Here is a 13,719-nt window from a genome sequence, read left to right on the forward strand (position 1 = left end):
CACTGGATATCTGTTCAGGGGAAAAAGTGAACGTTCATCCTCATCTCACAATACACACAAATATTAACTCAAAATGGATCATATGTATACATGTAAAAGCTAGTAATATATAAATTCTAGAAAAAATTAGAGGAAATCATTGCAACCTTGGCATAGGCAAAAATTTCTTAGGATACAGAAAGCATCATTCATAGAAAAAGAACTTGGTAAATTGAACCTGTCAAAATTGGAAGCTTATTCTTTCATTTACATTGTTAAGAAAACCAAAACATAAGCCAAAGAATCAGAGAAAATATTCATAACACGTACATTTAATAAAAGGACTTGTATCCAGGGTTGGCCAGTTAGCTCAGTTGGTTAGCATGTAGCCTTATAACACCAAGGTTATGGGTTCAGATCCCTGCACCAGCCAGCTGCCAAAAAAAAAAAAAAAAAAAAAAGAGAAGGACTTGTATCCAGAATATACATATATATAGTCTTAAAACTCAATAATGATTCCAGATATGAATGATATCATGCGGTACTTGCCTTTCTGTACATGGCTTACTTCATTTAACATAATGGTCTCCAGTTCCTTCCAAGTTGCTGCAAATGATAGGATTTTTTTTAATAGCTGAATAAGTATTCCACTATATACCACAGTTTTTCTGTTTTTTTTTTTTTTATATACCACAGTTTTTTTATCCATTCATCCATTGATGGACATTTTGGTTGCTTCCATCTCTTGGCTATTGTGAATGTTTTGATGAACATGTGAGTGCAGGTATTTTTTTGACATATTGATTTCATTTCCTCTGGGTATCTACCTACTAGTGGGATTGCTGGGTCATAGGGCAATTCAGTTTTTACTTCTCTGAGGAACCTCCATACTGTTTTCCACAATGGCTGTACCAATTTACATTCCCATCAACAGTGTAGGAGAGTTCTCTTTTCTCTGCATCTTCACCAGCATTAGTGATTTTCTGTCTTGTTGATTAATAGCCATTCTAACTGGAATAAGATGATCTCTCTTTGTGGTTTTAATTTGCATTTTCCTGATGATTAGTGATGTTGAGCATTCTTTTATGTGCCTGTTGACCACTTGCATGTCTTCTTTTGAAAAATATCTGTTCAGGTCCTTTTCCCATTTTTTAATTGGATTATTTGGGGTTTTGCTGTTGAGTTGTTTGAGTTCCTTATACATTCTGGATATTGGTCCCTTGTCTAATGTGTAGTTTGCAACCACTTTCTCCAGAATGGCTAAAATTTTAAAGATTGATAATACCAGGTGTTGACAAGAATATTGAGCAACTGCCAACTCTCATACATTGCTTGTGGAAACCTAAAGGGGTCCAACAACTTTGGAAAACCATTTGGCAGGTTCTTAAAGTTAGACTTACACTTAACCATATGACCCATGTGACCCATCAACTCCACTTCTATATATTTAGTCCAGTGAAATGAAAACATACATCCACACAGACTTTTTTATATAAATGCACAGAGCAACTTTATTTATAGTAGGCAAACACTGTAATCTACCCAAATATCTGTCAACAGGTGAATGGATATGCAAACTTTGGTATATCCATTCAATGGAATATTAGTTGGCATTAAGAATATGCAACACATTAACCAACTTCAAAAACATTATGCTGGGCAAAAGAAGCCAGGCACAAAAAGTACACTACATGAGTTTATTTATGTGAAACACACACACAAACCCAATCTATTGGGTCAAAAAACACATCAGTGGTTGCCTGGGGCCTGAGCTGCTAGAGGTGAGGTGTGGACATGATTGCCAATGGGACGAGGGAACTTTTTGAGGTTTATTTATGATTTTCCTTTACACTTGGTTTTGAATCAATCTAGAAAATTTTATGGCTAAGAGTTAGAAGTCACTTGAAGGCAGGAATCTTTTGCTTGTGGTAGAGGTACATGGGTGTACAGATTTGCTCCTGAAATCACTGAACTATACATTTAAAATGAGTGCATTTTATTTTATGTAAATTATAGTCCAATAATAGTTTATTTAAAAAGTTAAATGGTAAAAAAAAAATAAATAAATTCAGCTTCCTGGGATACTCTATAGACTTACTGGATCAGAATCTTGGGATGGTAAGGCTCAGGAATTTGCATTAAAACAAAGCAAAATCCCCAAATGATTCTGCCTATCAGATTGGCTAGTTTTAAGAAATGCAGATAGTTTAGGAAACATGGATAGTCAGACAAATTTAAAAATTTGATTTTAGAGTACTTTTTTTTTGGTTTCACCAGACATTTTATGAAGCTGCTCAGTGAACTCTATCCTCAAGGGCCTATGACCTTCATTGTTCTCTTAGACCCGCCTGATCCACCTTCTGGTACTTGCTCCTCCTGCTTCCAATCATGCTCATAGCCTTACTGTTTCCAGATTTCTACTTTCTTTACTTCCTTTTAATTTTGTATTTCTCTTACTTTTTGTAAAAGGAGGTAAAGGGACCTTAGCTTATATATTGTTTCCTCAAAGTGTATGTGCTGATTCTGCTTTCAGTTCATCCACAGGACTCTTGAGAGAGCTGATTGTTATCTCTTTGAGAGCAGTCATTTGAATTTTCCACAACATTTTGGCCCAGATGGTGTTAAGGATCAAAGGCTAGTGTCCTCTTCTAATCAAGATAGTAGACAAGATAGTAGATTTATGCTATGCTTTATTTTTTTTTAGGGCTAGTTTTTTTTTTTTTTTTTTTTTCCTGACCAGTAAGGGGATCGCAACCGTCAGCACGGTGTGGTCCGCACCACGCTCAGCCAGTGAGTGCACTGGCCATCCCTATATAGGATGCGAACCGAACCGTGGCCTTGGCGCTACCAGCGCCACACCCTCCCGAGTGAGCCACGGGCCCTTAGGGCTAGTTTTGATTAAAAACTTAACTCTGTAAATTGTTGATTACAGTGTTTCAGATTACTCATAAGCTGTCCCATCAAGCAAACAAATCAAATGCTTGAAACTCAGAGGAGTGCCTATGTTTCATGTTGTTGTTTCTGCAATTTCCTCTACAATGAAACATATGCAGTATCACTTTCTACCAGACCATTTCACAAATCATTTTTTTTACTTAGCATCCTGACCCATGACCTTTTCTTTCTGGCATGCTGATCAGTCTTCTTTCAGAACTAGTTTCTTCATCATTTTGAGCTAAGCCTATTCCTGGTTTCGTCAACTGAAGCCATCGAAGATGTGCTGGAGTTTGTCCTCTTAAAAATACAAGTGAAATGTAACAGATTGCAAATAGCTATATTTTCCAAAATGGCTTATTTATGGTTTTCTCTTTATACTTGGCTTTGAATCAATCTAGAAAGTTTTAAGGCTAAGATTTAGAGGTCACTTGTGAGTAGGGGGACTCATCAGGTTGATTTTAACTGAGTAGTTTATCTCCTGTTCTGGTTCAATGGAAACTTAAAAATGAAAATTTTCTTTCTATTCTTTATTCTAAAACTAAGACATGATTATTTGCCAAAATAAATCAGAGAATGTAGAAATGTTTAAAGAAGATCCAGAATTAACATTATCATGTATATACAGGTTTTTCCTATAAATGTATAGTGTACACATGTACTGTTAACAAAATGGGATTCAGCTGGAAATATTGTTTTATAATCTGCCCTTTTCGCTAAATATACAGTGAACAGCTTTTCATAGAGATTAACCACACGACAAGTGACAGCATACAATAAATGTTCTGTAATTTATTTATCCCATTCCTTACAGGTGAACATCTAGGTTGTGGGTTATTTTTTGCAGCTTGGCTCACTCAACACCCACTTCAACTCCCTTCTCACTGCCTTTCTTCATGCTAAAAGCTGGGAAGATCGGGCCGAGCCCGTGGCGCACTCGGGAGAGTGCAGCGCTTGGGAGCGCAGCGTGACGCTCCCGCCGCGGGTTCGGATCCTATATAGGAATGGCCGGTGCACTCACTGGCTGAGTGCCGGTCACGAAAAAGACAAAAAAAAAAATAAATAAATAAAAAAAAAAAAAAAAATAAAAGCTGGGAAGATAAGCATTTGCTTTCCCAGACACCCTGATAGCTAGAGATGGCCACGTCATTTGGTTCAGGCCAATGAGACTACGACGATATAGGAAAAATCAAAGTATTTTTTCCTTTTCTCTCTCACCAGTCAATACAACACAGCACCTCTGGTCACCAAAATGTGAGAAGATTTTTCCCCACCAACCCGCCAAGCAAATCTCCAACAGATTCTCAGTGGAGACCAGCTCAGTGTCCTCTAATTCAATTCCAATGCTCTCTACCTGGAGACAGTGTTGGATCCCACAGGTTGAGGGTTCAGCCCCACAAGACTGCCCCCACTTTAGATGCCAATCCCAAGTCCAGGCGACCTATGCTTCTGACTGATTAGCTACAAATAGGGGTTGGTAAGATGGTTCACAGACCTCAGGGAAATGCTTACTTAAGTTTGCTGGTTTATTATAAAGGATATTACAAAGAATACAGATGAACAGCCAGATGGAGATGCATAGGGTGAGGTATGGGAGAAGGGGCGCAGGGTTCAATGCCCTGTCTGGGCACACTTCCCTCTGGGAACCTCTCCACATCCAAGTATCCAGAAGCCCTGCCCTTTTAAGTTTTTATGGAAGCTTCATTCCATAGGCATGATTGATGAAATCATTAGTCATTAGTCATTGGTGTTCAGCTCAACATTCAGCCCCTCACCCCTCCCCGGAGGTCCAGGGGTGGGACTGAAAGTTCCAACCCTTTAATGGCAGGGTTGGTTCCCCTGGTAAACTGCCCTCATCCTGAGGTTATGTAGGAGCCCCCAGCCACTGGTTATCTCATTAGCATATGAAAGACACACATCACTCTGGAGATTCCAGGGATTTTAGGAGCTATATGTCAGGAAACGGGAGAGACACCAAGTACTACATATTTCACAATATCAGAGAGACATAAACAAAGCAGCTGACAATGCCACTCCAGCTTCCTGCTCTGCACAGGGGGCAATGCTCCGATGCAGCCGTCACTGCAGATGGCACAGCAGGGAGTCTCCAGTGAGCCCTGGCCTCCCACTGGTGGACTTCTTATGGCATGAGATAAATAGACCCCATATCTAAATCATAAATAAAACAAACTACAATGCCTCTGGGTTATTTCTTTAAAATAGTTTCTTTCAGATTATTTCTTTGAAATAAATTCCTAGAAGTAGAATTGCCAGGTCAAAGGGTAAGCATTTTTATGGCTTTTGAAAGATTTTGTTCATTTACACTCTGTATTAGTCCGTTTTGTGTTGCTATGACAGAAATACCTGAGGCTGGGTAATTTATAAAGAAGAGAGGTTTATTTGGCTTATGATTCTGGGACAGCTGCATCTGGTGTGGGCCTCAGGCTGCTTCTACTCATGGCAGAAAGTGGCAGGCAGCTGGTGGGTATGAGCAGATCACACGGCAACAGGAAACAAGAGAGAGGAAGCAAGAGAGAGAGAAGGTGCCAGAGTCTTTTAAAGCAACGAGCTCTCGCGGGAACTAATCGAGCGAGAACTCACTCATTAATTCCCCCTCCCCCAGGGAGAGCATTAATCCATTCATGAGGGATCCGCCTCCATGACTCAATCAGTTTCCAGCACTGCCACGTTGGGGATCAGATTTCCACATGAGTTTTGGCGGGGACAACACATCCAAACTCCATCACACTCTCACCAAACATGTATGAATACGCGCTTTGCCCTATCCCCTGCTAATTCTGGCATCATCACTCTCCTTAATCTTTTCCATTCTGATGGGTAAAAAAGGGCATCTCATTGTTTTAACTTGTATGATTGCCACAGGTATCCAGATCTGTTCATATGTTTATCGAATGCTAGTATTTCTCCTTTTGTAAATTTCAAGTTAGGGGATTTTCCTAGAAGCAGTTGCTCCCCTCATCACTGCTTGTGAACAGTTTTCAGGTATATGGCTAGAAGCCAATTGGTTTGAAATGTTAGCAACCCCATTACATCTCTATTGTTTTATAGCAGAATATTACAGGCATTATTAGCCTTGTCCCACACCTGCTCTTTGGCTTGTTTCCAGATGTTCCAACAACCCCCAAAATACCTGGCAAGGATCTAGGGAGATTTGTTACTTCTTTAAAAAAAAAAAAAAAAGCTGGGCTGGCCTGTGGCTCACTCGGGAGAGTGTGGTGCTAACACCAAGGCCACGGGTTCCGATCCCATATAGGGATGGCCGGTTTGCTCACTGGGTGAGCGTGGTGCTGACAACACCAAGTCAAGGGTTAAGATCCCCTTACTGGTCATCTTTAAAAAAAAAAAAAAAAAAAGCTGGAGATCCTTCAGCATCTGCTACTTAAGGGGTATGCTCAACAAGTTTCTGGACAGCTTTAGTTGCTACTTCAAATATAGTGGATGAGTCATTAACTTCCTTATGTTGGGAAAAACCAGACAGCTTAATAGGCAGAGAACAGTGATTTATTATAAGCAACACTAACATCTCCATATAAATCACACACATTTCCAATAATAATTTAAATAGATAACATAGATTTTTTTCATAGGTCTACTCCATTTTGATATGGAATAACTTATCTGTTTATCCATTTTATTATTATTTTGGTGGCTGGGCAGTATTTCACTTTATCCATTTTTTTTTTTTTTTTTTTTTTGTCTTTTTCGTGACCGGCACTCAGCCAGTGAGTGCACCGGCCATTCCTATATAGGATCCGAACCGCGGCGGGAGCGTTGCTGCGCTCCCAGCGCCGCACTCTCCCGAGTGCGCCACGGGCTCGGCCCTTCACTTTATCCATTTTTAACTGATGTTTTCATAATTGCCCAAGGCTAATAAGTTTTAACTGGATATGAGGGCTAAACTCTAGTCCAAATACACCATGGGGACCGAGGGAGGGCCAGAAGCGTGTGTTGAAGCTGACTCAGAGAGAACAGGTAGTCTAGGGAGCCTCAGGCTTTCTAGACCTTTGCATGTATGGATTCTGCCTTTTCATATTATTTTCCATGAATGACTCACAGCCTTCAGGGACCAAGAGGGACATACGGGCTCTGGGTGGCACTCAGAGACACAGGGTTTTCAATTCAAGGAGCAGACTAGTGAGGACTTCCAACTGGCAACAGTGAGCCTCTATCTTCTGTGTGCCCCTCTGGATCTCACATTTTTTGGCTGTGCCCTGTCACGGGAGGCTGACCTTTATGGACTATATGGGTGGTTCTCAAATTTTTGGGTCTCAGGATTCTCACATGCTTAACAACTAGTGAGGATCCTAAACAGCTCATGTAAGTTATACCTACTTTTTAAAAAAAATTTTTGGCAGCTGGCTGGTAACAGGGATCGAACCCTTGACCTTGGTGCTTCAACACTGCACCGTAACCAACTGAGCTAACAGGTCAGTCCTCTAAGTTTTATCTATTGGTATTTACTGTAGTAGAAATGAAAGCTGAGAGATGTTTAAAGTATTTACTCATTCACCTAAAATGACAATAATAAACTCACTACACATTAACAAAAATAACATTTTTTAATAAAAAAAACTATATTTTCCAGAACAGAAGACATTGCTTTTCACGTCTGTAACCCTCTCTTTAATATGTGGATTAATAGAAGACAGCTAGATTTTCTTTCTTTCTTTTTTTTTTTAAAGGTGACTGGTAAGGGGATCCTAACCCTTGACTTGGTGTTGCCAGCACCACGCTCTCCAAGTGAGCTAACCGGCCATCCCTATATAGGGATCTGAGCCCTTGGCCTTGGTGTTATCAGCACCACACTCTCCCAAGGGCTGGCCCTAAAGCAGCTAGATTTTCACATCTGCTTCTGCATTCAATCTGTTGAGGTCATGTAGCCTTTGGGAAACTCCACTGTTCAATGCTGAGAGAATGAAAGTAAAAAAGGCAAATAACATCTCACTATCATTATGAAAATAGTTTTTGAGACTCCCTGAAAAGACCTTGGGAACCTCCAAGAGCTCTTGGCTACACCCAGCAGAACTCCTGCAACCTCTGAATCCTGCTGAGTTCAGCCAATGGGAAGCCCAGCAAGAAATTGGAGTGATAAGGGAAAGTTTTGTTAAAAAAATAAACTTTTATTTTATTTTATTATTATTCTCCTGGCTCAATCCCTGTAGAGACTGCTTACACCGAGGCTGGCTGTCTTTTGAGAAAAGAGTAAGGGCTTCTCTCAAGAGATTTCCTTCTATGGATTGCAGTTACTTCTCCCCTCTTCCTTTTGGGCGTAGGGGTAAAAGCAGCTTTGCATCACATTTTATCAGTCCTTCCACACTCTGTGCAACCTTTAAATAAGCACTCCTAAATTTATACCACCACATATAAATGAAACGAAAATTCAGTAAAAATCACAGAACCTTACTATGAGCCGGTGGTTCTCAGAGTGAATTGAACTTGAAGTGATGCTAGAACAGCAGCATTAGTACTACCTGGGAACTTATTAGAAAGCAGATTCTCAGACCCCGTTCCAAATTGACCGAATCAGAAATTTTAGGGCCCAGCAATAGCAACCTGTTTTTTTTTTTTTTAAACAAATCCTTCTTGTTTGGCATAAAGGTGATTCTAAATTGTGACCCAGTTTGGAAACATTGTTTAAACAAAGTGATTTATTTATTTTATTTTATTTTTTATTTTTTTTAAAAGATGACTGGTAAGGGGACCTTAACCCTTGACTTGGTGTTGTCAGCACCACACTCAGCCAGTGAGCGAACCGGCCATCCATATATGGGATCCGAACCCAGGGCCTTGGTGTTATCAGCACCGCACTCTCCCGAGTGAGCCACGAGCCGGCCCTAAACAAAGTGATTTAATAATAGTGCCCCAGTAAATTCAGAAATCACAGTTAGATGAGGTTACCTTGTAGTTAATAACAGCTAATGGTAGCAAGTATTTACATGGTAGCAGGCACTTTTCTACACTTGACACAACTCATTTAGACTTTGCAACCATATATGTTCTAATAGTAACTATTAGTAGACCAATCTCTGATATGTGACCAGAGGTGCTGGTCACATATCACAGAGGATAAGCACCTTGGTCTAAGGAAACACAGTAAGAGGCAGACCTCTAGTGATAGAGTTTGTGCTTCTAACCCCTACACAGTGAGGCTCCATACCAGTAACAAGGGCGCTCTGGAGGGACTCAGGCTTCCTCGCAACAGAGGTGGTAGAGGGACCCTCCTGCCAAGCTAGGAGATTGCCTATATTGTTTCTCACACTGGAAGAATGGAGAGGATAAAGGTCCTTCTAGGGAAGAGCTGGGATATATGAGTCTTCATTCAGAGATTGAAAAGCTTTTCTAAACCTAGTTAATATAGGACTCAAGGGACTTTACAGTAAGCTTGAGCCTAGGGACACAGTTCTGGGGTTAGGTTCTATCCTATACTTCAGTGTGTTGTTCCAGGCTTGAATTAAATAAAACAGCCCTGCAGTATTCCACCCATGCCTTTGACCCAGCCTTTTAACCTTATGTTTTAGGTTCATTTTCCACTGTAAATTACTTTAAAATTAAATTAAAATTAAAAAATTTTAGTCTCTCCTTTTAAAATACAAACCATACACTTCAAAAATTTATTTTAAACCTATGGATGAAGGATTTGATCTATTTTTCAGAAAGAGTTTTGGGAAAACTTCCAAATTATTTTAGTGTAACGAAAAATGATTTGTTTTTGCATTAAGTGAATCAATTTATTTCCTCATACATTCATAGTTTTTCCAAGTTGCTCAATAGTGAGTTTCTCTGCCATAGGCTAAATCTATATAAAATCTTTTCATGGGTAAAGTGAGAAGTACGCACAAATCAATAAACTGAAAAATATTTTAATGGTCAAATAGTCAGGGATGGCTTTCTTCAGATCAGTACACAGAAACATGTCAAGGGTATGTAGGCAAAGACATTTTGTTGGACTCGGTATCTAGATAGTTACCTTCCCTGTGAACTCCTGTCTAAAACAGATCTGCCTCAAGGCTGCTGAGGTCAAGGTGCCCTTCCACATTAGCTTCTCTTTCCCTTACATAAGCAAAACGCACTTCTCTGCACTTCTCTGAATCTTACTTTTACGTTCAGGATATAAAATCCTCCGGGGTGGTGAGGAAGTGAATGATTGTTAACAGCCGAGTAACAAGATTTCACAGAAGTGAATCAGAAATAACTATAATAATTCAACAAATGATCATTATTGTGTTAAAGTATCACGGGGGACGTAAACTGGAAATATAAGTACATGGAGAAAAAGGAATGATGCCAAATTTCCTGTTAAAAAAAGCTTTTTTGTATCTTTTAAATATGGATGATGGAGGTAAAAAAACAGTATTTACATTCTGTTGGATATGCTTTAAAAAATGGATGTAACACTCTATTTTAAAATGTCAGTGTTAGTATGCAAGAGACTGTATCCTTTTCAACTATTTTAACTTCTGAAAAATTGTAGATGTCAACTGGAAAATGTGCATCTTTTGTGAGTATGCAAAAAAGCTTAGACCCCGCTTGTTTATGGTTATCTGTTTGATTTTTGGACACGACAGCAACACGATTGTCATCTTTCTATAAACTGGAGGTAGATGAGTGGGGGGACTTCGATGTGATCACTGAGCCATCAACCCAACAGGACGCTGAGCATAAGAACTTCGGAGCAAGTTTGCATGCCCCTGGGGTGGCCCCCACGGTGATTCCTCTACCTGAGGTAAAGGCCCTGAAACCCTGTCTGCACCCCTTACCTTGGGTCTCCACACTTCCTGGGCTTTCTGTGCACCTCTCTAATAGAGGGGGAGTTAGGTAATGCGAGCTCTTGGTAAGACGGAAAGTATTGATCTAATTCAAATTTTTGAAGTACTAGTATGGTAGTCTGCCCTTACCTGCAGTGAATACATTCTAAAGACCCCCAGTGGATGCCTGAAATCCTGAAAATTATCAAACGCTATAGTATATACATTTTTTCCTATACATACATACTTATGATAAGGTTTAATTTATAAGTTAGGCACAGAACTCTTGCACTTTGGGGCCATTATTAAGTAAAATAAAGATTACTTGAATACAAGCATTGCAATACCGTAACAGTGGATCTGATAACCAAGACAGCTACTGAGTGAGTAACAGGCGGGTCGTGTCAACAGTGTGGATGTGCTGGACAAGGGGAGGATTCACGTCCCCAGCAGGATGGAGTAGACAGTGTGAGATTTCATCCTGCTACTCAGAATGCTGCACAATTTAAAACTCACAAATTATTTCTGGAATTTTCCATTTAATTTTTTTTGTTTTCGGTGGCTGGCTGGTAATGGGGAATGGAACCTGTGACCTCGGTGTTATAAGGCTGCTCTGTAACCAACTGAGCTAATAGCCAGCCGTCCATTTAATATTTTTGGACAGCGGTTGACCATAGATAACTGAAACCAAGGCAAGTCAAGCCATGGATAAGGGGGGACTACTGCGTTTCCTTTTACTATCTCCTTTCACAAGCACCTGTGCTGACCTACTGTTTGTAGATAACATGATTTTCACTTGCCTTTCTGAAAAGCTGATATGAGTCACAGCAACTTCACACTGCTTGCTCCATACTCCCTTGATTTGCAGGGATCCCAGTAAGGAACATTTTTCCTTCTTAGAATAGTTCAAAAACACTGTGCTTAATAAAACTAAAGTAAGATACACACACAAGCATAAAAACAAAAACCCCACAAAAAAAAAAAAAAAAAAAATCAAAGAATAATAGCAAGTCTCCCCAACACACTGACAAAAGATCTGTTGTAACAACAGTCATATTATAACTAATGGGAAATAATAATCTGTTGACTATTTCTTTTGAGAGGACATCTGTGTGACATCTTTAGAGAAAGACAGTGTGTGTAAACCATGTTTATATGGACACAAAGGGCTGAACACTCACCTTCCATCTTAACCTCTGTTTTCATTCACCTCCTACAATATAGACTGTATCTATTTGCACTTCAGTTTGTGTTTCTGTTTGGAGCAGATGAATTTTTATACATCTGTGTTTTGAATTAAATCTAAATCCTCTTTAATACAGCATGAGGGGGAAAAAAAAGAATGACCAGTGCCAATTCAGTTTTAGCCATTTTATATAGGAATCCAAAGGCATCAAATTTCCTTGTACTCTGGGAACAAAATATAGCATGAACAAAAGGTTATAGAGAGAAGAAAATGTAATTGATTCTGAAGAGCGTGAACACGTGCAAAGAATACATTGTAAGAGAAAATGATCTCTAAGTGTCCCACTTATGAGGAAATGGTTTCTAGTTACCCATGTCAGAGAAATAAATAGCCCTCTCTGCCTTACACACTCCTCTCAAAGAAATCCAATTCCTAAGCACAGTGGGACTGCAGGCGCTTGAAGCTACTTTCTAAAACATGGCAACACATAGAAATACCGTAGAAGACTTCACAAAACTAAATTAGCCCAGTGCTGGGCTGAGCCCGTGGCGCACTCGGTAGAGTGCTGCGCTGGGAGCGCGGCGACGCTCCCGCCGCGGGTTCGGATCCCATATAGGAATGACCGGTGCACTCACTGGCTGAGTGCCGGTCACGAAAAAACGACAAAAAAAAAAAAAAAAAATTAGCCCAGTGCTGATGAGCTGATGAGCTTAGAGGAGAAGTCAGAAAAACTATACTCTAGTCCAAATTCTGTCATTAAAAGCATGTGATTGTGGCTAAGTTCATTTATCTCTCTGGGCCTCAAGTTCCTCAACTTGGACACAGGAGGGTTGGACAGACAAGGCCCTTTTATGATGCTGTCTAGGATTGTAAAATTAAACAGACTACTTTTTCTACTAGAAGTCTCTTGAGTCTCAGACTTTCCATTTTAGATGGAAAGAACAAAAATTCTAACACAACTGATTTAAGAACATCAACATTTATTTAACATGATAAAAAAGAAATGATATGAACATTTGCATTTAAACAATAGTAAGTAGCTTTAATACATTACATGTGCTCATTGCATAATATATACACAATGAACATAATTACATTTGTACACAAACTAAGTACTGGAATTGAAAACCTGCTTATTGCTGTACACATCTGTTCCAATGAAGTATAAGCCCAGTACTTCAAAATCCCTACACTTTAATTGTCTTTTTTTTTTTTAAAGAAAAAGTAAGCGATAACATTTTGTTTAAGCTGACAAGAGTGTGGCAGTAACTGCTGACATCGCAATCTGACTGAGAAGGAATTATAGCAGAAAACAGGACATACTTCACTCAGCAATAATAAAATGGCACATTTTAAATATATATATATAAAATTTTTACAAATCAAGTGTGAAACAAAGCACTGCAGTAGCCAAAATGGGAAATAAAAAAAAAGGAAAATAAGCTTATTGGAAATAACAACTAACTTTATGTACTGAAAAGCCAAAAGAAATATAAATTCACCCAGACTTAAGAAACATCAAAATCTGGAAATCAGTAACTAAGTAAGCTCTGACTACAGACCACACATTAAAAAGCACCTTTACTTATGTGCTTTGAAATCATAGCAGCAAGCTGGTGTCAGAATAATAACCTTGAGATTACGGAGTGTACATATGGGCCATTAAAGCTGTTTTGGAATAAACATTTTCCAGAAGTGATAAAACGATGCTCTGTGGCCAAAAGCATCAGAACTATGAATTTCATAGATTTAAAATATACTGTACAATATCTTCTTACACTGTCGAAGGTCCATGTCTTTAGCTTTGAATGGTTTCAATACAAGTCAGTTTAGCTGAAAAATAAGAGAGGGAAA

General features: G+C 39.3%; 1 protein-coding gene across 5 annotated transcripts in view; it reads right to left on the reverse strand.

The window, feature by feature from the left end:
• Positions 1 to 13,215: 13,215 nt before the first annotated feature.
• PLEKHA5 (pleckstrin homology domain containing A5) overlaps positions 13,216 to 13,719 on the reverse strand; it is a 236,786-nt gene continuing 236,282 nt past the window's right edge. For all 5 annotated transcript variants that reach the window (XM_063075809.1, XM_063075807.1, XM_063075808.1 and 2 more), the window contains one exon: positions 13,216 to 13,698. In XM_063075809.1, the coding sequence (XP_062931879.1) occupies positions 13,664 to 13,698 (35 nt within the window). In that variant the 3' untranslated portion in view covers positions 13,216 to 13,663. The remainder of the gene's footprint in view (positions 13,699 to 13,719) is intronic.

Source organism: Cynocephalus volans, chromosome 12 (assembly GCF_027409185.1).
Source record: "Cynocephalus volans isolate mCynVol1 chromosome 12, mCynVol1.pri, whole genome shotgun sequence".
In the NCBI taxonomy this organism is placed as follows: domain Eukaryota; kingdom Metazoa; phylum Chordata; class Mammalia; order Dermoptera; family Cynocephalidae; genus Cynocephalus; species Cynocephalus volans.